Source organism: Solea senegalensis, linkage group LG20 (genome assembly GCF_019176455.1).
Source record: "Solea senegalensis isolate Sse05_10M linkage group LG20, IFAPA_SoseM_1, whole genome shotgun sequence".
NCBI lineage: Eukaryota > Metazoa > Chordata > Actinopteri > Pleuronectiformes > Soleidae > Solea > Solea senegalensis.
This window is the reverse complement of record NC_058039.1, coordinates 1,697,379-1,723,176: the sequence shown is the minus strand read 5'-3', so window position 1 is coordinate 1,723,176 and position 25,798 is coordinate 1,697,379. Positions and strand designations below refer to the sequence as shown.

General features: G+C 40.2%; 1 protein-coding gene across 1 annotated transcript in view; it reads left to right on the top strand.

Moving 5' to 3' along the window:
• Window positions 1-25,798, top strand: part of LOC122786808 (AT-rich interactive domain-containing protein 1A-like) — a 71,980-nt gene that overhangs the window by 1,116 nt on the left and 45,066 nt on the right. The window contains 1 exon segment of the mRNA XM_044053305.1: window positions 24,777-24,995. Coding sequence (XP_043909240.1) covers window positions 24,777-24,995 — 219 coding nt within the window.

The window sequence follows — 25,798 nt, the reverse complement described above, 5'->3', positions numbered from 1 at the left end:
TGGTCTGACGTGACGTCAGCACTCGGCTGTGTAAACGCTGTGGAGGTTAATATTGCGTGAGACCAGCCATTGTCTGTGTAGCAAGAGTTTTAAAATGGCTGCCTGTGCCTGTCTCCCATCAGAACCCCTGCGTTAGTGTTCACACAGAGACAGAACTTTGTGACTTGGGGCTGTTGTTCGCGTCAGGGCAACAGTGTGACCGAGTGGGGCAGATGTTTGTCGGGAGGAATGTGTGTGAGACAGAAATCAGCACACATGTGTTGTAGGACAGGACTCTGTCTCTCACACACACACACACACAGTACGAGTGTTTGACGTGTCGGGTCCAGCAGTGCTAACACGGTTGTTAGCGACTGTCACGGATCAAACAGGATGTTAGCATCAGCGATGGCGTTTGCATGATATAACTCAAGAATTACACCCGCCGAGTGAGATATCAGCACAATTGTGACCGTGATGAACTGAGTCCAGATGGAGTGGTTCGGTTCGGCTCGTGAGTCTCCGCAGGTCGGAGCAGGCGAAGTGCTGCTCGCCTTTGCTTTGGCATTTGAATTATGGAGGTAAAATGATGCTGTCAGAGCCACGAGACAGTTGGTCTTAGGTTGACATGCGAGCCGCAATCTGATTGGCTCCTGATCCCTCTGCTCTCGGCCATGTATAATTGCTTGTAATAGAAGGCTGCAGGAAAACAACTCCTCCGCCCACTCGTGTTCCTCCACCGTGTGAACACAATATAGACCCACGCAGATTTCTGCTATCGTCTGTTTACGTTTGTATTATATGTGTTCTATGTTTTATTCTTCTATTGTCGTAGAAAGCTTCATTTGTTGTATTATTAAAAGCATGTGGTGAACACAGTTCTCTCCGCACTGATTTGTATGACGACTGCACTCATGTTGACCATAGTGTTGTTATTGTGTGTGTGTGTCATAGTCACAGCTTACCTGTTGACATGTGTACACCTGAGGTCGCTCTGTGTATGGCTCATGACTGTGGTACAGCAGTAGGAGTAGGTGTGGCCACGTATTTCCTGCTGCACAGCCTTGTTTTCCAGATCGGGAGTGAAGGCGACTTTTGCTCCTGAGCTTCTCACAGACACGTGGGACAGTTGGTCTGTGTGCAGTTGTGTTTACAAGCAACCAGGGTGTCAGCCAAGTGTCAGTGTTTTCTCTCACATGTTTACATGAGTCATCAGTGTTTACCTCATCTGATCTCAGACATAATGGACACTTTGTTGTGTTTTTACTCTACATGTACAGTCTCTTACGAGTACTCCTGATCAACATTTACCAACTTAAATTTTAAATTCCTACCCTCTTAGGTCTTAGGCCTCGTCCAGACAGAAACAATCTTTTTCTTGATGACGTTTTCAAAAAGTTCACCCATAAAGACAGCGTCGTCTCAGGAAATATCTCTATCCACACGGAACCCCCTGAAACCACCCTGAAAACACTGTAGTACATATGGCAGGACTGTAAGTTGCACTGTAGCATGACACCAAAAAACAGAAGACGACATTGTAAACATTAGATATTATAACATCAGTGGAGACAGAAGAGAAAGGAACTCATGTCTGTTTGTTTAAGTCGTGCTGTTTCTGTGTGCATATTTAGTGACTTCTCAGACCTCTGGTGTCATAAACCTACTAAACCAGAATGCACAATTCTGCTGCACACACACCAGTCTTTATTTTACAATTCAACACTTTGTTTTTGTATGTGAAATCTACTGATATCTAGTGTCTTCTCAGGCTGACTTTAGTTACTTTCCATTGACAGTAGTTGAATGAATGAATGAATGAATGAATGACCGTGCAAGAGAGAGCTGGAAATATGACGTCACAGTTTTGCTAAAGTATTCTCGGTGTACGTGGAAATGCAAGGCCGGCATTTTGAGATTTTCAGGCGTTTTCAAAAAATACCGCTTCAGGTCCCCTGAAACACCATGCACCGAAACCTGTGTCTGTGTGGACGGCCCCTTTATTCACCATTGTTTTAAGCACACAAACCGTCACATACAAATCCCACCACAAACTAGCGTAAAGGTCCGTTTTATTTTTAACCATTTTGTTTATTGTATTTTAAACCTATTTTACCAGCAAAACATTTCCTCAATGTGACTGAATAAAAGCAAACAACATCAATGTTATTTATGTAACACAACACTGCACTATTTTATCATGTGCTTTAAGTCCGCGTAACGTGATGTTGTACCGGTGCGCCAACAATGACATTGTGTTGCAACTCAACGGACAATAATGAACGGCATCCAGCAGCTCGTGGTTTTCTGCTCCGTTTTTGGCAGTTTGTCTGTCGCTGCACTTGGTCATGTTTGGGTTCAGAGGTCAGCTGACTACCTCAAATATACAGAATGACCAGATTATTCCATCAATGGATTGTTTCTTCCCCGATGGCACGGCCATATTCCAAGATGACAATGTCAGGATTCATCGGGCTCAAATAGTGAAAGAGTGGTTCAGGGAGCATGAGACGTCGTCCACACCTTAACCCAGGGGTGTCAAACTCAAATGACCTGGGGGCCATGGAGCATCTAGTCTGGGGTCAAGCGGGGGCTGACACAGAGGGAAAAAAGTGGAAAAAACAACTATTTATAGCCGGTGGGCAAGATATTCATTATGATATTAGACAAAATTGCAAAGTAAAAGTGCTTGTTTTGGTATAAAATGATTCACAATAAAAACCTATTTATGTTGCACAAAAAAGGAGAATTAAATTGAAGATTTAGCACATAATGACGAGGATAATTGTGATAAATAAAAGTTATTATCAGTATACCATGGTATTGTTAAAATATGTTAAAAATGTTGAAAAACACACAGGCACTGTGATAAATGTAGATCATTTCACTAAGATTTAAATTTGAATACATTTATTATGTATATCAAACTTCCCATCACCCCCTGGTGGAGGATAAAGCGGTAGATGGTGGATGGATGGATATATCAAACTGGACAATGCAAAATATACATTAAATGCAGTTAAAGGTTAATGATGAATGACAACTATTTTGATAATCGAATAATCGGTTTGAAGCTTTTTTCATGATTAAACCAAGATTTCTGATTGTTTCAGCTTCTTAAATGTGAGTATTTTCTTCATTTCTTTGCTCTGGATAACAAAGAAATCATCAGAAGTGAATCATTTTGGTTTGTGGACATAAGAAGACATTTGAGAACGTCATCATTTCCAGGTTTGACAAACACTGATCAACTTTTTTTAAGGTTTTCTGATATTCTCAACACCAAACGATTCATCGAGAAAATAATCGATTATGAAAATAATAATATATATTGCAGATATATGTAAACAAATCCACATGTTCAAGTAAGTAAAGAATAAAAAGGATTATTGTTGAATTTATTAAAAAATACTATACTTAGTTCTACATAGGCTTTTATTACATTCACCGTTTCATATTTTTATTACTGGTATTATATATTTCTAATATAGCTGATATATAATCTCTTATAATAATAATGATAATATATAATCTGTCATCACTCGACTCGGTCAAGCTGATTGGTCACATGACTGCTCTGGTCAACAGAGTTTGTCACTGCATCGATATTTTGGAATTATTACTAAAGTAAACTTTACAATTAATAAGTGGTTCACACAATGAGTCAAATTACAGCTCAACGGTGTTCAATTATACCACGTTCTAGTCTGTTATATTAGTGACGACAGCAAGTTAGACTCGTCACTTAAGCTTAAGCTTAGTTTACCTTTGGTGATTTTGTCCCGAGGGCAGGCACCGTGTGTTATTGACCACGGTTACCTACTGCTAACAAAGTAAAAAATGGATCAAGCAAAAAGTTTATGAGCAGGATTTAGATTTAATCAGAAACAGAGAGAGCTGCGTGGGTGATGGAACAAACCTAAATGTGTTAGTGGGGATGGCGTGATATAGGGCTGGGCACTAATGAACGGTATGTATTGCGATAGACACTTCCCCGTTATCAATAAGTCACATAAAAAAACAAAACCGCGCTGGACAAATAGATGAAGCAGCTTTGGTTGCATGAACAAACTCAGTCCCTCCCTCGTAACCAAGATAAGAGCTCTGGAGTGGCAGTCAAACAGTCAGTTGGGTTGTGTTCTACTCTTCCCCGTGTCTCACTCACAACAACGGCAGCATGTCAACATCAAATTAGCAGAGGCTTCTTTTTTTTTTATTGTCACAAATACACCCTCGCTGTCAGAGTCCTGCACTGGGTCGGGTCCCGACCAACCATTGCACTCGTTTCCATCCCAGCGCCAAACAAAGTGGAGAGCCGGAGAGACGCCACATTGCAAGTGACGAAATGAATGTAATCTCTCTCGGTCCATCTTGATAGTCTCGCTGGTTTCCCATGAGCGGACGGCGCTGAATGGACCGGGTTTGAGAATGTGAAAATGTGAAGTGGCTTCATTTTAATTACAGACACAATTTAACGTTAATGACATGACCGTATTAACGCCACAGCTCGTCCTTTATTAGTCCCACAGTGAGGACATTTGCAGTTAGGCTAGAAAGTAGCGAGGGAGTTACCTGCTTTGTTAATGAACGTGTGTGTGTGTGTGTGTGTGTCTGCAGTTCATGAACGTGCAGTCTGAGGATACTGACAGAGAGAGAGGGAAGCAAACCTAAAAAAGAAGAGAGTATGTTTCCCTCAGAAATAAGGTAAAATGTCTGTTTAAGAGACATTTTTCACTTATTTCTGTCATGTTAAATTCCTGTTGGAGGGACATAACATGCCCTTATCTTATATCCCTTAGCCTGTCAAATATATATTAAGACCTATATTTAAAGTCAGTCAGTCAGTCATCATCTACCGCTTTATCCTCCTGTGCCAATCTCAGCTACATGGGGCGATAGGCGGGGTTCACCCTGGACAGTTGGCCAGTCCATCGCAGGGCCACACACGCACACAGATAGAGACAAACAACCATTCACTCTCACACTCACTCCTATGGTCAATTTAGAGTGTCCAATTTACCTATTCCCCACATTGCATGTTTTTGGACTGTGGGAGGAAGCTGGAGAACCCGGAGAGAACCCACGCACACACAGGGAGAACATGCAAACTCCATGCAGAAAGGTCCTTGTTCCAACTGGGGCTCGAACCCGGGTCTTTTTGCTAACCACTACACAACTGTGTGGCCCCCTATATTTAAAGTGGGTTTAAATCAAATAAGAATTGTCTTTTCATTCAAAGAGTTCTTGTTTTCTTTGTTGAATATCTGACATAGTAAGTATATGCATAGTAAGCATGTGAAAGATACATATTAGTACACACATAATGATAACAATACACGTATTCACACCAAACCGTCACGTTACAGGCACTTCTGGGCGTACATAGTGTTAATATGACAAATGTACAGGCTTGTTTTGCAAACTAGTAACTTGAAGTCGGAGTTCCCGCCGGTCTCTATCTGTGTGTGGCCCTGCGATGGACTGGCGAACTGTCCAGGGTGTACCCCGCCTATCGCCCGATGTAGCTGAGATTGGCACAGCACCCCCCGCGACCCTCTGGTGGAGGATAAAGCGGTTAGATGATGACTGATGATGATGACTGCTTTTAACTGAGATGACCGAAGGTTACGAAGCACTTTTTTTATTCTGAGGGTATATTTTTTTAATATTTGTACTGTCATGACAGTAATTGAATATAATTGGAATATTAAAAATAATAAGGAATTACATTTGAATGGGATTATAGAGGAAAATTGACATTACCTATCATCATCATCATCATCATTATTATTATTATTATTATTATTATTGTTGTTATTGTTGTTATTATTATTATAATAGGTGTGTGTATATATATGTTTGTTTATATATATAAACACATATACATATATGTATATTCTGTATGTATGTATGTGTGTATATATACATATATGTATATTCTGTATGTATGTATGTGTGTGTATATATACATACAAATATATATGTATATATATATGTGTATATACATATATACATATATATGTATACATATATATATGTATACAACACTATGTATTTAGATGTGTAGAGAAACTGAATACTGTACAGAAAATATTTACAAAAGTGGCTTATGCTGCTAATTATTTGACTATTGCATACACAAAAATATAAACGAAAAATATATTGAGCTGTTCGAGAAAATAGCAGTGTGTGCATTTTTCTTTACTCACTGACTTTACTGTATACACTGGAAAATCTGTAAATCACTAACTAATTTAGTTGTATAACCTGACAGGTATTCCAGCCCCGGATGATTTCCCAATATTCCACAATTCCTCTGCATTTCTTGGTTTTGCCTCAGAAACAGCATTTTGATGTCACCCCACAAGTTTTCTATCCGATTAAGATGCAGGGATTGGACTGGCCACTCCATGGAACCAAGATGCTGCTCGCTGACTGGTGTGTTTGCGGTGGTTGTGTTGTTGTTGGAACACTCATTTCAAGTGCATTTCCTCTTCAGCATAAGGCAACATGACCTCTTCAAGTATTTTGATGTAGGCAAACTGATCCATGATCCCTGGTGTGCAATAAATAGGCCCGACACCATAGTAAGAGAAACCTCCCCACCACCATGCTACACTGTGTCTGACCCAAAAAGAACAATCTTACTTTCATCAGTCTCCAAAGGGCCAGTCCACGTGTTCTTTAGCAGATTGTAACCTCTTCAGCACATGTCTGTTTTTAACAGAGCTGAGCTTCACACAGGCGTCTTGTAATTGTCACAGTACTCACAGGTCACAGGTCTTTGATCACCCTGGAGCTGATCATTGGCTGAGTCTTTGCTATTCTGAGATCCATTCCAATGTCTCTCTGGATTTGCTTTCTATTTTAAAGCATCAGAGAATCATTGTAGTTGAGCAGCCTTTCATTTTCTGCACTTCTTTATACTTTTCCAGCCAGAGGCATAAGTGAACTCCAATCCAGTTTGTTTTTGAGACATATTAAATAACTTAAACAAGTGACATGATTGATTGAATGAATGAATGAATGAATGAATGAATGGGTTTTATTAGTTTTCAACTTAACTTCAGTAAACCACATTTAGTGCTGTACTTAGAATATGAAAGTTTAAAATAAATCTGTGATCAAATGGCGTGTTTCCACCGGCTCTACTCGCCTCGGCACGGAACGGTTCAGGTCGCATCTCCTCTACAAGAAAAAGTACCGACTCAATGTGGGCGGAGTCATCACTGCACGGCTGAGTGAAGCTGTGGGGGCAATGTTTTACACGCCCATAAAACCCACTGAGCCTGGTGGTACCATGTAAAAGTTGACAGGAAATTTGAAATGATGACTAATATGTGTGATTGTCAGACATTTATTAACAGTACTCAAACACCAACTGTCCTACAAAAAGGCTCGTTTTGAAATACTGTTTTAACAAACACAAAAAATACTTTTAAAATAAATAATATCAATCGTTTTCACTTAAATTAAATTAAGGCCTACTTGTTAATCAAAAAAAAAGAAAGAAAGATTAACCTAACACGTACCAGTTATAGTGTTTTGGAAACAAAATATACATTGAAATAATTTAAGTTTGGAGAAGTCGTCACAGTCAAGTCAATTAGCAAGATCAAGCAGGGCTCTTTAATTTGTATGGTGGGCAATTTCATGTTTTAGCAGCCAGTAAATTACTGTGTGCTCCATGTTAATGTGTGTGTGTGTGTGTGCGGTCCATCCAGATCTCATCGTAGTTCTACGCAGATCTAACTGCCCAGCATACAAAGTTTGTGAAACAAAGTGCTGTACAAAGTTTTGATAAAGTTTTGTGATGGGCCGAAACGTAAAATACCCAATATTGTTGCATCCCTACAGTGTACATATTTACATTATTTATGTTTGCTTGCTGCCAACATGTGCACAGAGGATCCTTGCGTTGCCCGCTGGCGGTGATTGAATGGTTAAATTTAGGGTCAACTAACCATTTTGGATTATAGCCGCTAGTTCGATGTTTACGGTCGCGGCTCGCAGAAGGCTGCTCTGACTATGTGCTAACATCCGTGCTAGTTTGGATGAACAAGCGGGGCCGGGTTTATAATGCACTGGGGGAAACCCTGGATGCAGCTCGCCGGTCATGATCAGCAGTGCTGTCCCTAAATACACCAGACGTTTTTAGGATTGTTAAGTAGTTTTAACTGATCTACAGTTCGGCTGTGTTAGGCTTGATTTCTGTGGACATCTCTTCCTGTGACGGTTAATGTATATGTATATATATATAATATTATATATATATACATATATATATATATGTGTGTGTGTGTGTATATATATATGTGTATATATATGTATATATATATATACATATATATATATATATATATATATATATATATATATATATATATATATATATATAGAATGTGTACTGATATCTCTACAGGAGCTGCATAAGAATGAGCAGGAGAGCAGCAGAGTGAACAGCAAATGTGTGCAGGATGCAGCAGATCAGGGCTGCTGCCCTCACTACTGCACACACATCAAGTGTGAAACTGCCTGGCTGCTGAATCATGGATTGTGGTAGAAAACAATGACCGTGGTGGAAAATGAAAGCTGCTGCTGCTTCTTTGGTGTTTTATGGTTTACGGAATTTTCATTTGTGATGTTGCCCACCCTAAAGATAGTAGTCCCTGATGTCCGTGTGAAGTGCTCCCTCATGTGGCTGAGAGGTATGCTGCAGATATAAGTTAGAAGTGAAAGGCTGGAGGAAAAAAAATAAAAAAGAATCTCCAAATGGTCTAGAGAAGTGACATGATCACTTGATGCTTCAAGCATGAAGGACCTTATTTTTTGACATCTGCATTATTGTATCACACAAACGTTAGTTATGGAAACTTCAGCACAACCTTACCAGTGCAGTGGGCAGCACTTGTCCTTGACCTGTCACAGGGTCTGAACCCGTGACCCTTGGGTCACAAGCGGGTCACTTCCACTTGGCCCTGGGCAAATCTCCAGTCCATCACAGGACAGGATCACAATATGTTTTCGAAAAAACAGACATAATCTCTTACGACCGTTAGTCTTCATGCCTTGCGACCGTTAGTCTTCATGTCTTCGCGTCATCTCTCTAGTCTATGCGCACCTGCTAGTCTGCGACCGTTAAGTCGTCATGTCTTCGCAATTAGTCTTCTGGCGCTAAACCGTTAGTCTTCATGCCTTCGACGTTCAATCGCATCCTTACCGTTAGTCATCATCTCTTCGCGACCGTTGGTCAAGTCATGCCGCCTGACCGTTAGTCGTCATGCCTTATCGACCGTTAGTCGTCATCTCTGCTGCGCGTTCGGTAATTTTGGCCAGTCTTTATCTCGTTCGTAATCAATGTCTTGCGACCGTTAGTATCAGCATCTCTTGCGACCGCAATCGCGCTAGTCGTCTGGCGCGTATGCACTGCGGTCGCTATGTCTTGCTAAATCGTATGTCTTGCGACCGTCGCTTGCGACCGTTAGTCGCATCGCGACCGCGGTCTGATGCGTCATCTGCGACCTGCGTCAGTGCGACCGTTAGTCGTCATCTCTTCGACATGTCGTCTCTCAAGTTAATCCGCGACCGTTAGTCGTCATGTCTCTTGCGACGTTAGTAGTCATGTCTTCCGGTCGTGAGATTTATTGCGACCGTTGGTAATTAAATCTGGCGCCTGCGTCGGTCATCTCTTGCGACCGTTAGTCGTCATCTCTTGCGACCGTTAGTCGTCATCTCTTACGACCGTTAGTCGTCATCTCTTACGACCGTTAGTCTTAGGTTACAATCTGCTAAAGAACACGTGGACTGGCCCTTTAGAGACTGATGAAAGTAAGATTGTTCTTTTTGGGTCAGACACCGTTAGTCTTCATGTCTAATTGACTAATTGTCAGTATGTTGAAGATTTTAATTTAAGTATGAGAATCTCTTTTTTTAAGGCAACAGAATGGTTTAAATGTAGTTGTGTTGTGTGATGTTAGATTGACATCATTTTCACAGTGTTTTACATATGTGTAAATATATGTGCAAACATATAAAACAACCCTTAATTCATTTTATCACTTAACATTTTATCAAGAGATGCAGTTGGGGGAGACTGTGAAATAAAGTGTTGTAGTTAAACCAGAGTGTCACTGCAGGTGATACAGACCTGCTCAGGCTTTGAGTGAAGGGACATTAACCCTACTGTGTTTTGATGTTCACTTCAGTTCAATTCAGTTCAGTTTGTATAGCACTGAATCACAACATACATTATCTCAAGGCACTGTACTTCGACAACATTATTGAGAGCAGAGCAACAATTCACACAATGAGCAAACAAGGACAAGACAGAGGTGAGGTAGAGACCAGGAGCAGAAATATCACAAGTGTATCAAGTTAGAAGTACAAATTCTACCGATATCGTGAGGCAAACGAGGGAGAGGGAGTGGACCGCTTCCTCCACAGAAGAGAAGAGAAGCTCCTCACACACTGGAGACAAGTAACAGGTTTGTACTGATAATATTACCTGGGTATTTATGTAATGTTAGCATCTCTGTCCATCACATTTCACACTGTAAATGACAGTGTAATCTACAACATCACTTTGATGTGGTAGCTCATTATAGCAGTTGTTGCCTGAGTAACTTCAGCTGAATGATTTAAATGATTTCCACGAGAGCATTTAGCCAAAGTTTGTTCCATACTTTTGTTATTGTAATACTGACCATACTAACCTACTAACCATAACATGCAGGCCACTGTCATTTATCTATCAAACAAACACTTTCTTTTTCTCTCTTCTGTGTTTTATGTGCATAGACTTGTGGTGACGATGACTCTGGAGGAGCACAGAGATCTAACTCAACTGCTGGAGACTAAAGCAGGTTTTAAATGCCCTGATGATGATGATGATGATGAAGATGATGATAACCCACCTTCTGCTGGGTGTTCTTGTGCCAACTGTAGACAAACGTGCAGAAGTGCATGAGTAACACACCACGCCCCATTCCATACAAATTACTCTAAAACGGGGGATACGCGGTTGGTGTAGTGGTTTGCACTCTTGCCTTTGCAGCAACAAGACCCGGGTTCGAGCCTCAGTTGGAACAAGGGTCTTTTTGCATGAAGTTAGCATGTGTGTGTGTGGGTTTTCCTCCCACAGTCCAACAACGTGCAATATGGGGATTAGGATTAGGTAAATTGGTCACTCTAAATTGTGTGACCCTGTGATGGACTGGTGAACTATAACCTAACCTATCGCCCTGTGTCAGCTGAGATTGGCAAAGCACCCCCCACGACCCTCCTGTGGTGGACAAATAATGGATGAAGAACAATAGTAAAGACGGAGGAACAGGAAAGGAAAATCATTCGTTTATGATGTACAAGTTCTGCTCAACGCTCAAGTCCCATTTTCTTACAACAAATTATTCCGTATCTTTATTTTGGAGCGTTCAAGACACTGTTGACTGACATGTGTTCATGTGTTCATGTCAGCAGGTGTGTCTGTTTACATCGCTGTGTTACATAAAGTAAAGATTCATCTGTGCAAAATTCAAAGTAAGACTTAGAGAAAATTGAGTCTCTCTCACACACACAGTTATCCACATATGATTAAACTGCCGTGGTGTATATCAGTAGTGTTGTCACTGTACACGCATTAATAAAGTTATTAGTCAAGTTTGAGCTGCGATCCGTGACATTCCACGCCAAGAACATTTTTATGAAAGCAAGCGTACACCTCCTTTATGTGCGTACACACACGGTTTATACATGAGGACCCAGCAGAGGAAAACCTGAGTCCAGGTTCTAACTGTGTAAAACTACAACACTACAACACTGCTCCCAGTGACAGAAGGTTTCTGTACATTCACAGATACTGGGAGGATCTATTTCATATGTTCATTTCAATTCAGTTTATATAGAACCAATTCATAACATACATTATTTAAACACCTTACAAAGTGACAGCTGCTGTGTTTAGAACATCAGGGAGAAGCTTCCTGATCCTCAGGGGCAGGTTTCACTCTGGTTTCACACCTGGCCTCTGAGTTTCCAAGTCTCTGACATTCTCACATAAAGCCACAAGTATTCAATTGTTGTTCATATCAGGAGATAGGCTCTGGTTTCATAATGACTGGTAATGTATTTTAAATTAAAAGAAATTCTGTATTTTAATATAATTTTACACTAATTTACTAATATTTGTACTATATTTTTTCTGGTTCAAACTGAAGAGGAAATAGATAATAAAAGAAGAAAAAGATATATGTTTTGTATTCATTTCAATACTATCACAGAAATATCTATACTGTAACAACTGCTTTCAGTCAGGTCTGGTTGAAGACAGTGTTGTCACATATTAGAATCAACTCTAATCACACGAGGCATCAGTGGAGAGAAAACACTCCCTTTTAACAGAGAACCAGACTCTCACATGTGCAGCATCTGCCTCGACCAGTTGGGGTGAAAGGAAAATGGGGGACAGGAGAGGAGGGGCACAGAAAGGACAAGACTGAGGTGAGGTAGAGTGGGTGGGGTATCTCGGTGGTTAAGACCGGTACACCATGTGCAGAAGACTGCATGGTCACAAGTTCAACTCCACCCCTGGCAGGTTGTATCCTTCCAAGTTGCTTTGGATGAAAGCGTCTGTTAAATGACATGACGTATGATGCGATGTAAAGGTATTATAAACAAGTATACTGATATCAACTTTAATTATAGCATAATGGTCATGATATGTATGATGGTAATAATAATAGCCTCGAAAACTGGATCTGGATCCTGCAACCTGCAAGATGAGGACAGAGAGAGAAGAAAGACACAAACGAGGGAGAGAAAGAACAAGTTTAATGACATATAAAAAAGTCATTGTTTTAAAGTTTGTTGGAGTTTGAAGTATGTGACTCATTCATCAACAATCCTCTTTCTCAAGTCTAAACTGATTTCTTCTCTTTTTGGCGTGAAGCTTTCTCAAGTGACAACTCAAACCCTGACTGAAGATTAAATATTCTGTGTAAATTAGGAGATAATAACCCTCAGTTTAACTTGATTTAAAAGGTTTTGAGCGTTACAAAGTTAAGCTAGCTCAATATAAAGGTCAGTTCTCAAGAGGGCTAATCATTTTCACCCTGGTAGTTTTTGTGGAATATTTTCAGTTCCGTGTGCAAAGTCAAATAATGGAAGCATCCGATTTTAAGTCTGTTTTCCAATTGAATTTCTATTTTTAGCATTGTTGACTGTTTGTAATGAAAACCTGGTTCTGGCTCAGGCACCATGGAATTACCATCAGTGAAGCATGTGTGTATGAAAGCCAAACATACTCACACACCCTGCAGTGTATGAATGAATGAATGCAGACGTGTGTGTGTGTGTGTGTGTGTGTAAACGAGGCTTGACCCTGCATTGCCTCAGTTGATCGCTTCACCTTCTTTTCAGAGTTCACAGAGAGCCACAGAGACTGTTCACACTCTGTGAGGTAAAAAGAGGAAGAATGAGTATTCAAACAGGAAGTTGACTGCAGGGTCTTTAGTCTGCACATGCCAGCAGCTGTGTATGTGTGTACATGTGTGTAATAGGCTGTGAGGTCATCTTTTTCACCTTGTAAGGACTCACAAATATAAAGGGCTTTTGTTGGTTTTATTGTTAGAGCTGTATACAAAAGTGTGTGTGTGTGTGAGAGAGAGAGGATACATGCTGTGTCTGCGATGCTCAGGTGAGGGGGCGGGGTTTGCTGTTTTCTGATTGATTTTGATTGTCGATACTGTTTCAGCTCACAGCCACAGTGTGTCCTCTTTTCTTTTTTCTATCTCATCTTAACAGTAATATCTCAACATGTTACCAACAACTGAACTCTTCCAGGTTTATTGATCTCCTTAAACCCACAGGTTAAATCAGAAATATTGTGCTGTATATACCGAGATGAGCAAATAACTATAACTGTAGCTTAACTGTAGTTTTATCTGTAGTTTAACTGTAGTTTAACTATATTTTAACTGTAGTTTAATTGTATTTTAACCTGTAGTTTAACTTTATTTTAACTGTAGTTTAACTTTATTTTAACTGTAGTTTTATCTGTAGTTTAACTTTATTTTAACTGTAGTTTAATTATATTTAAACTGTAGTTTTATCTATAGTTTAACTGTAGTTTAACTTTATTTTAACTGTAGTTTAACTATATTTAAACTGCAGTTTTATCTGTAGTTTAACTTTATTTTAACTGTAGTTTAACTGTATTTAAACTGTAGTTTAACTGTTGTTTTATCTGTAGTTTAACTATATTTTAACTGTAGTTTAATTGTATTTTAACCTGTAGTTTAACTTTATTTTAACTGTAGTTTAACTTTATTTTAACTGTAGTTTAACTGTATTTTAACTGTAGTTTAACTGTAGTTTTATCTGTAGTTTAACTTTATTTTAACTGTAGTTTAACTATATTTTAACTGTAGTTTTATCTGTAGTTTAACTTTATTTTAACTGTAGTTTAACTGTAGTTTAACTATATTTAAACTGTAGTTTTATCTGTAGTTTAACTATATTTTAACTGTAGTTTAATTGTATTTTAACCTGTAGTTTAACTATATTTTAACTGTAGTTTAATTGTATTTTAACCTGTAGTTTAACTTTATTTTAACTGTAGTTTTATCTGTAGTTTAACTTTATTTTAACTGTAGTTTAACTGTAGTTTAATTGTATTTTAACCTGTAGTTTAACTTTATTTTAACTGTAGTTTAACTGTAGTTTTATCTGTAGTTTAACTTTATTTTAACTGTAGTTTAACTATATTTAAACTGTAGTTTATCTGTAGTTTAACTGTAGTTTAACTGTAGTTTAACATATTGAAACTGTAGTTTAACTGTAGTTTTATCTATAGTTTAACTGTAGTTTAACTTTATTTTAACTAGAGTTTAACTATATTTAAACTGTAGTTTTATCTGTAGTTTAACTATATTTAAACTGTAGTTTAACTGTAGTTTTATCTGTAGTTTAACTTTATTTTAACTGTAGTTAAACTTTATTTAAACTGTAGTTTATCTGTATTTTAACTGTAGTTTAACTTTATTTAAACTGTAGTTGAACTGTATTTTAACTATATTAAAACTGTAGTTTTATCTGTAGTTTAACTATATTTAAACTGTAGTTTAACTGTAGTTTAACTGTAGTTTAACTTTATTTTAACTGTAGTCGAACTATATTTTAACTGTAGTTTAACTTTATTTAAACTGTAGTTAAACTTTATTTAAACTGTAGTTTAACTGTATTTTAACTGTAGTTTAACTATATTTAAACTGTAGTTGAACTGTATTTTAACTATATTTAAACTGTAGTTTTATCTGTAGTTTAACTGTAGTTTTACTTTATTTTAACTGTAGTTTAACTATATTTTAACTGTAGTTTAATTGTATTTTAATCTGTAGTTTAACTTTCTTTTAACTCTAGTTTAACTTTATTTAAGCTGTAGTTTAACTGTAGTTTAACTATATTTTAAATGTAGTTTAACTATATTTAAACTGTAGTTTAACTGTAGTTTTATCTGTAGTTTAACTATAGTTTAACTGTAGTTTAATTGTATTTTAACCTGTAGTTTAACTTTATTTTAACCTGTAGTTTAACTATATTTTAACTGTATTTTAACTAGTGTAACTGTAGTTTAAGTTTATTTAAACTGTATTTTAACCTGTTGTTTAACTGTATTTCAACATTTTCTGTTCCTGGTGTCAAAGGTTTGAGAGCCACTGCCTTAAATTCTAAATGGTTGTTTTTGAATGTTTTTGAATGTTTTTGACTGTCATCATAGCAGTACAATAACCCTGCTAAACCCGCCCCTTTCAGAACGCTCGGTTTTGTGCATGGTCCCTTTATATGCAAATGAGACACAGGCAAACACACACCCACATCTTCCAGGGGGTTTCTGATTTGTCCTCTTTACAGCGCTCACTCGCTCAGCTCCTGTTCCCTCCGTTCCATTCCTCTCCCCGTCCCTCCACTAGTTCTCTGACAATATCAACATGACATAATAACATAAACCAGTTTATTACGCCTGTTTTAAGCCGAGGGGGGTGTGGCTTTGATACATATGTGTTTGGGATATTTCCACAGCAGAGGTCTGGTGGGAGTGGTCACATTGTTGCAGATGGGGCAAATGTGGTGTAGCAGAAACACAGGCTGCTCCAGGCTGATTGACAGCTCTGTAATAGCTGTCAGCTGCCACACCCACTTTCTGTGGACAGCCATACAGAGCCCGCCCCCAATAGATTTCCTGGTTCTCACTGCGTCTCTGTCAAAGCGAATGATGTTGAAGCCGTCCAGTTGCAGGTCAGGCGGAGAGTTTCTCTGTCGTGTTCTGAAGCGATCACACGTTTGACAGCGTAATGGCAGGTAGAGGGAGCCGGCTGCCTCTCCTCCTCAATCTGATACTGTCAGTGAGGACAGATGGTGGCCGAGCTCCAACAGGTAGCTCCGTGAATATGTGAGCCCACCTGTGGTGGTGGTGAGTGGCTGTGCAAAGTCTGTTTTTTGGCCACAGAGCCGTTAAAAAGAGCCAGAGGCCATGGAAATAAAGTGCTGTCCATTTTCACAGAAACACACTGAAAACCATTACAGGTCCCTTTATTACAGTGCACTCCTGCAACACAGCATCACAGTGGAATGACGGTTGGGAAACAGCATTGGTCTCAAGATAACACGTGGAACAGGTGCACATCATTATGCTAGCCTCACACATAAGACCAAGAACAGTCAGCAAAGTTACTCATGCTACTGTATATGTTAATAAAAATAAATGAATAAAGTAAGTTAACATTTAAAATGTGAAGATAATAACAATAAATATATATGCATTTATTAAAAGAATTTTACATCTTCATTTATCAACACTCTTATCATTACTGGCAGTAATGAGGCTTAAGCACACAGGAGATATGTGATGTCACCTAGAAGCCTGTATATATCGTATCACAGACACTGCTGCACACACAACAATACATAAAAAACCTCTTTACATTTGAAATGAAATGACCAAGAATATATAGGAAGGGGTGTGCCTTATTCTGTTATCATTTCTTGTCCTTACACTAGTGTCATCATATTTCCATCATCTGTTTTTGAAATAACAGTCTGCAGTGCTACTGTTGTTGTAGTTTGAACAGGGTTTATCAATAGCAGGGTTCTATGAAGAAGCCCTATAAGAAGATAGAAGCTTAATAAGAGGTTCAGGGTGCTTTATATTCATCGCTGGCGTCATGTCGTCATCACTGTGTCTATTCACCTCAAGGTGTCCAGTTCTTCTCTAAATAATCTGTTTGTGTAGAAACTCTGGAGAAAGTCCACTAGCTTAAATGTTAACACGTTAGCATAAAGTCTGCTAGCATAGCAGAAGTGAGATCAGTGTCAGCCAGTAGCCAAAGATTTGAACTGTAGCAGCTACCATTTATTTGTCCTTGTTCATCTTCATTCAACAGCGAAAACACACACAGCTTCTGAGGCAGCAGTCACAGTAATAAGCAGCATCTGTCGCAGTAATAAGCAGCAACAGTCACAGTAATAAGCAGCAGTCACAGTAATAAGCAGCAGTAGCAGTCACAGTAATAAGCAGCAGCAGTCACAGTAGTAAGCAGCAGTCACAACAGTAAGCAGCAGCAGCAGTCACAATAATAAGCAGCAGCAGTCACAGTAGGCAGCAGTCACAGTAATAAGCAGCAGCAGTCACAGTAATAAGCAGCAGCAGTCACAATAGTAAGCAGCAGTCACAGTAATAAGCAGCAGTCACAATAATAAGCAGCAGTCACAATAATAAGCAGCAGCAGAAGTCACAGTAATAAGCAGCAGCAGTCACAGTAGTAAGCAGCAGTCACAACAGTAAGCAGCAGCAGTCACAATAATAAGCAGCAGCAGTCACAGTAGTAAGCAGCAGTCACAGTAATAAGCAGCAGCAGCAGTCACAGTAATAAGCAGCAGCAGCAGTCACAGTAATAAGCAGCAGCAGTCACAATAGTAAGCAGCAGTCACAGTAATAGCAGTCACAGCAGCAGTCACAGTAATAAGCAGCAGTCACAGTAATAAGCAGCAGCAGTCACAATAGTAAGCAGCAGTCACAGTAATAAGCAGCAGCAGCAGTCACAGTAGTAAGCAGTAGTAGCAGCAGCAGCAGTCACAATAATAAGCAGCAGCAGTCACAGTAGTCAGCAGTCACAAAGCAGTCACAGTAATAAGCAGTCACAGCAGCAGTCACAGTAATAAGCAGCAGCAGTCACAGTAGTAAGCAGCAGTCACAGTAATAAGCAGCAGCAGCAGTCACAGTAATAAGCAGCAGCAGTCACAATAGTAAGCAGCAGTCACAGTAATAAGCAGCAGCAGCAGTCACAGTAATAAGCATGTGATGACACAGTCAGCAGGCACCGCCCACCTACCAAGTAAACACAAGCGTGAGCAAACTTGAGTTGTGGTCTGGTTCTATCTCGTTGACTGGTGTGTTTTTAGGTCATGTCTGTGTCCATTCAGAATCAGCACAGGTTATAGTGATCAGTGCGTCAGGCTTGTTGTGATACAAAGACAGAAAGACTTAGTTTGTCTTCATCAGTGTAAACTGAGTCAGATTTACAGTCAGTGCTCAAGTCTCGGTCTGGTTCGGCAGTGCTTGACTCCCAGATGACTTAGACTCAAGTCCATGTCCTAACGTAGAAACAGTGCATACAAAGTTCATGTGACACAGTGATGGATACACTTCCACCCTTTATATATTATATCAGCTGTTGATGGAACAAATCTCACTCTAAAAACCTCAGTCACTATGTTACTATATTGGCCATAACCAACATGTGTTGTTTCATTCAGGGGGACTGAGGCCATGTGGCAGTGTGGTGGATTACGTCTGTGATGCACAGTACTGGCTCCTGCACTCTGGCCTTGGTCCAGACCCCTCCCACTGCACGCCTTTACAAATCCCTTCTCCCAAAACACTCAAGAGTGTATGAGTGTATGGAGTGTATAGCCTCTTGTCTCATGCCGTCCCGGCTCGGTGATGTGCAGTGTTTGGGTTTTTGGTTTTGTCTTGTCTGATGGCCAAAAGGCTCCATTGTGGTTTCATCAGACCAAAGAATCTTCTTCCACTTCCGCTGTATTACTGATATTTACTTCACTACATGCAGACATGACAATGTGCTTTGTCAAAATAAAATGACCAACCAGCTGCATTCTTTTTTACAAAGCAAAAACAAAAAATAAAAAAGTTTAACACAAGGTTGTACATGTTAACTAGCATAAATCACAGGATTAGACACAACAACCATACACAACCAATAAACAGTCACACAACTCCTCACAGTTCACTCACACTGTTGACAGTGATACATTTTCCCCACATTTTGAAATGGTCTGTGACACAGATGTAAATATGACATCTGTCACTTCTGTCACTTCTGTGAGCTGTATCTTGGTCATTGTGCTGTGGAGACATGAGAAGTTCACACAGAGATGGTCTCTGGAGACTAAACTGTTTTTTCTGAGACATGGTGGGAGACCTGTAACAAGGCATGGTTTACTCCTGTGACCCTGCACCAGGACACAAGTCATTCATCCATCAACAGTTTGAGTTAAAGGCCTGGTGTACTCAGGCTTCAGGTCAGTGAAGGATTGTCCATGTGACCGCAGACCTTTGCCATGAACAAACGAACACATCATCTGTTTCTTTGTGGTGGATTGTGGAAGATTCTGAATTGCATCTACTTTTTTTACCTTCAGAGGTGATCACATGACCTAAGAACATGACCTTTTGACAAGGTGGCTTTGAATTGTAATTGTAGAAGATGAAGATGACGTTGAAGATTCCTTGTAAATGTCTTGGGAACGCAAGGGTCAACTCCCATGAGGTTCACCTGTGTGACAAAACCATTCAACCAAGGTGTGAAAGCCAGGGGCCACACTGGACCAAAGGGCCCTTTGAAACCCCTTACAAGGTAGTTCCTAAAGTATAATAGTGTATTTCCACCGGCTCCACTCACCTCGCCACGGCATGGTTTAACTAGCTTTTCCACTAGCATAGTAACCTGGTACCAGGTACTAGTTTAAGTAGTGCCTGCTCAGGTGAGGTTCCAAGTGTGTTGAATAGGTGCGATGCGATGATTGGTCAGACTGTCGTCACAGGAAGACACGTCCCACACACAAATCAAGCCCAACTGTAGATCAGTTAAACTACTTAATAATCCTGAAAACGTGGGTTCATCTCCAACAACTACAGGAGTCTGGTGTATTCAGGGACAGCACTGCTGATCATGACTGCATCACAGACACACAGACACTGCTGCTGTGTCTCAGTCCAGTGTCAGACGCAGTCTGTGCTCCGGTCATCGAGCAAGAACTGAACACGTGTTTTAATGAACTGATTCTAATGATTCAGTTACACTGAAAACAACTGCTGTACAAGTCACTGTGTGTGTGTGTATGTGTGTGTGTGTGTGTGTGTGTGTGTGTGTGTGTATGTGTATGTGTGTGCGTGTGTGTGTGTGTGTGTGTGTGTGTGTATGTGTGTGTGTGTGTGTGTGCGTGTGTGTGTGTGTGTGTGTGTGTGTGTGTGTGTTAGGCGTCGCGGCGTGGCAGTGTGTGTGTGTGTGTGCGTGCGTGCGTGCGTGCGTGTGTGCGTGCGCGTGCGCGTGTGCGTCGTGCGTGCGTGCGTGTGTGTGTGTGTGCGCGTGTGTGCGTGCGTGTGTGTGTGTGTGTGTGTAAATTGTGCTCTTCATTGTTTCTGCATGTTCCTACTTCATGCCTCTGCTTCTTCTTTCCTCATCCACAAACATTGTTTTTTCCATCATTTCTAAACTTTTCACAGACACATTCTTTTTCCTTCTCATTCCACTTTTATTTTCCTAAAATCCCTCAACTTCCTTTCAGCTGAGGGATGTGTCTGTTGGAAATCTAGACATTCAGATTTGAAATGTTAGTCTCATAACATCCACAATGTGAACATGTGGAGATCCAAATACAGATGTCTGTGTAAGGACTGCTTGGTCCATGCTAGTTCTGGACTTTATAACCCTGGGTCCCTGACTCGGACACGATGCTGAATAAAATGAGAATATGGAAATGTTATGGCAAATTAAAAAGAAAAGGTTGTGATTTCTAATTAAAATGTCGATATTTTAATGCTCACCAGATGAATTTTGCTGGATTGTGTTTGTGGAGTCCCAGCGGTGATGATGCAGCTGTCACTGTCTGTGCTCCGACCCAGACTCTCCAGTGATTCCACTTCTGACATTCTCTGTTGCTTGTTGAAAGTTTTTATTTCCTTGTAAAGACTGAACACTCAGAGTGTTTATATGAGGTTCAAATGAAGGAAAGTAAACATGTCCACATGCTCAGAACTCGGTCGCTCTGACAGTTCAGAGGTTTAATGAATGCACTCCAGTCACTCTCTCCGTTGTGTCTACTATGACCTTGTTGTGCAGTTGTCATCGCTGCTGTGCTTCCTCCACATGGAAACACAGCGCTGTGTCGTGGAACTCTGTTTGTGTTCAAATAACTAGTAAATTCAGTCGCAGGTAAAACTACTCACACTGTCTCACAGTGGAGTCACTGGTCGCAGTGTTGAGCTGTGGACTTTCAAAATAAGACTGTGTTGTGTTAGAGAGAGCTGCAGCAGCCTTTAATGCAGATGCTCGTCCCCACGTTATCCAAACAATCCCACTTGTGCCCAGTGATGACCTCCAGTCGGTCCAGAGTCCAGGCACCCCAACACTGAAAGCCAGCGATGATCTACCAAAGCTAGCTGACCCTAACCCAAGTTCTTGAAGCAGTTTTTGGTCCTTTTCCGATTAAAAACGGGTCCATTTTGGCTCTTTGTGTGATTGTTTTGGCCAACCTTCTAGAACACATGTTCAGTATCAAATAAGTAATCAATGTCTCAGAATAGAATACATTTATTTACACAGGTATGGTCCAGATCCACTTTACTTTCTATTCTACAACGTTATACAAACACACACACACGCACACGCCTGAGGATAATGAAGGATCTACATGCATAATGTCCCCCTCTGGTGGCGTAACTAAAGAATTACACCAAGGCTCCAACAGTGAGACTCTAAACAGAAGCTGTGATCCAAAGATACAGTATTATGCTTTTACTCACAGCAGTTATAGAGAGGTTATTGTTGCACTGATGCATTTGAAAGTAGTGATCCAAGGTTTGTGTGACTAAGTTTAAGTCAGAAAGGAAGTGAAAGAGATGGTGACTGTTAATGAATGAATTCTTCTTCTGTTTCATTCTTATAGTCAATCATTAACGCCCCTTTTTTAAAATTCAGCCTATTATTTCTTAGCACACAACTGTGTCAGAGTGTGCATTTGCATGCCTCGCTGTCACTGTACTTCACTTAAATGTAACTCAGAATCTCAGCTTTATATTAGAGATTATATTATATTCCTTCCTTTTGAAAATGTCAACCTTTCAAAGAGAACTTCTCTTCATTCATTTGATGTTGTCTATGTACAGTGCCTTGAGATAATGTATGTTATGATTTGGCACTATACAAATAAAATTGAATTGAATTGATGAAGAGAAGTTCTCTTTGAAAGGTTGACATTTTCAAATAAAACTAATAAAGGTATCAACATAAACTACCAAATACAGCAGCATGTATAGACATATAATAAAGTCATTTTGTATTTTCAAAAACACTGAAAACAGCCCTGCCCCTTCATCTATTCCCTCACTGTACACTGACTGTCTGAGAGCAACAGATTAAACCCCCAGATTAAAGCTCTGTAAGTAACACAGGTTCCAAAAGGACGGTTACCTTTATTCCAGTAATGCAGCGTACAAGCTTTCACCTGTTCTCCTCCTGCATCCTTCATGTGTCCTCACAGGCTGCTGCTGCTGAGCTGCTCTGAACTCCAATCCTTCTGAATCCGTTAAAGGGGACATATTATGCAAAATCAACTTGGAGTAACTAAATGCACTTTTGTAAGTCGCTTTGGATAAAAGCGTCTGCTAAATGACATGTAATGTAATGTAGTCAGGGGACGTATTTCACCGACGTACAAACACACACATTGTTAGGAAAAGGTCACATAGAGGTCATAACTGACCATTCTGACACGTCCTAATTAAACATATTTGTTCAATACGTCCTCCATGACCAGAGCACAGACTCAGTCTGATACAATCACATAAAGCAGCTGTTTATGCAGCTCGCCGCTGACGATCGGCGGTGGCGATCAGTGGTGCTACACTCTCTGTGTCACCGCTGATCGCCACCTCTGATCGCCACCGCTGATCAGCTCGCCGGAGCACCGGAGCTGGTCAGCGGTGGTGAGGTCTCCGGAGCACAGTCTCCGGTCTGATACAGCAACATGCAGTTTATTCAGCTCGCCGCGCGCTGCTGGCGATCAGCGGTGCTGTTCATAAGTGTTTTTAACTGATTTACAGTTCGGCACTGTTCGGCTCGATCCTTATGTAGGACGTCTCTTCCTGTGACGGCACTCTCGCTGTTTTCTGCGCACGCTGCCATGTTGATATTGTCAGAGAACTAGTGGAGGGAGGGGGAGACGAATAGAGCTGTAAAGCGCTGTAAAGAGGACAAATCAGAAACCCCCTGGAAGAAGTGGGTGTGTGTTTGCCTGTGTCTCATTTGCATATACAGGGACCATGCACGAAAACCGAGCGTTCTGAAAGGGGCGGGTTTAGCAGGGTTATTGAACTGCTATGATTCTTCATCCTTATGGTATTTTGACCAAAGCATGTCACTGACATGTTCATTAGGACACCAGGGAACTATTTTAATGGGGGAAATAGGGTATAATATGTCCCCTTTAATACAGTCAAGAGCAGAACCTTATGTGTGGTCATTTCTAATGAATAATAGCTTAAATAGTCTAAACCTGTGCCAGAACTAGTGCTGTCTACACCGGGCTCAGAGCATTCTTGAGGATTCCTCCCATCCTGTCTCTCCTGTCTCTTCATTCCCTCTTGAAGGCGCTACAGGAGCCTCAGGACCAGAACCAGTAGGCTCAGGAACAGATATGAACTCTATATAATGCACTTGCTGCACTCTGCACTTCTGATTGGATAATAAACTGCATTTCTATATATCTATATATGTCTATATATATAGAGATCTATATATATAGTGACATAATGTTATTATTATTAATAATAATAATAATAATTATTATAATTATAATAATAACAATATTGTTGGTGTTGTTATTCTTAACAACATTATTATTATTATTATAATAACAACAACAATATTATTATCATTACTATTATTATAAATAATATTAATAATAATAACAATATTATTTTATAGTAATAATAATAATAATATTTGACACAAATCTAATTCCATAGAAAAGCAGCTGTTTTCTTGGACTCAGGGTAAAAGTCTGTGTAAAGTGATGACAGTAACTCTTCTGAGAAAATGTTGCTATATTTGAATGTTTCAGATCATGTAACATTCAGCCACATTGTCAGGGGGCGGGGCCACTGCAGGAGACACACACACACACACATGCACACATGCATGCAATGTGCTCCACTAAACAATCTTTCACCGTAGACGACTGTAGTAGCTCCGAGTGAGACGTCTCACTTTTACTGAATCTTTGATGCTCACTACGTAGTGAAGACGGTCTTCACGTACCATGATGCCACTTTACTCAGATTATTTTGTTGACTGTTGAAACAGCCATGAGTTGCAGTCGTTTCCCTGAGGATCCAGCAGAGGAAGAGCCATCTGCTTCTCCTGTCACATCGCTGGGTTTAAATCAGCTTCTGATAACAGTCAATCATCTCACTGATGCACTGCCCCTTTCTTTATATTGTCCAGCCTCCAGGTTCAATGGACCCGGTGGGGAAGATGCGCGGCCAGCCTTATGGAGGACCCAATTCATACTCGCTACAGCAGGGGCCTCCCACTGGGACTGGACCCCAGCAGGGAGGCTCTTACACGAGCCCGGGATACGGACCTGCTGGGCCTCAGCGGTATCCCATGGGCCTGCAGAGCAGAACACCTGCTTCTATGGGTGGCATACAGTATGGACAGCAGGTTGGTAAACGTTCATCTAAATGTGTTGATTTAAACAGACTGTCAGGAGAAAAGAGAGGACAGTCTTCTTAGTTCATCGTCTGAAGTAGAAACTCTATTACACTTCAAAGCAGGGTTTAGCAGAGATTAAAGACTGTCACGTTCAACAATGCAGATTTATGTAATGACCGCATATTCGCTGGTGTCACAGACTAGGACGTTGGTGATTGTTTTCGACTGACAGAACCCTAACACCATCAATGCCACTCTGTGCATTAAATGAAGCTTTGATCCCAGGTGACAATTTAGAAAATGAACGTTGAATCATCTTTTTAGGACGTTTTCATGCAAACCTGGTGCCAGCCGTGTTTTAACATGTGCATTCTGGGGCTCTGATTGGCCCAGTGGACAACAGGTGTGTTCTGATTTTATTTTCACAGACTCATCAAAATGAGTAGCATGGATGTAGCCTTAGATCCACTTTGAATCAAACAATTCAGACTGTGATCTTATGTTGATTTCCAGTGAAAATGCAGGACATAGGCAAAGAAAAATGCAGCAGGTCCACGGACTCAGTGTCTCGTTATAAAAGCAGTGAAACCAGCGAGATGACCCGCCTCCCGGCCATGACGTCACCATGGAGTTGCCTCAAAAATCATTGCTTCCTCACCCAAATAATAACTGATCACCCTGTGTTGTGTTGTTGTTGTAGCTGAGCTAGGGTTGTTCTAATACGACACCGATATTGCAGCCTTGAATATTGGCCGATACTAATATTGATCCAATAGGATATCAGCACGAACCATACATACGTTAATGACTTA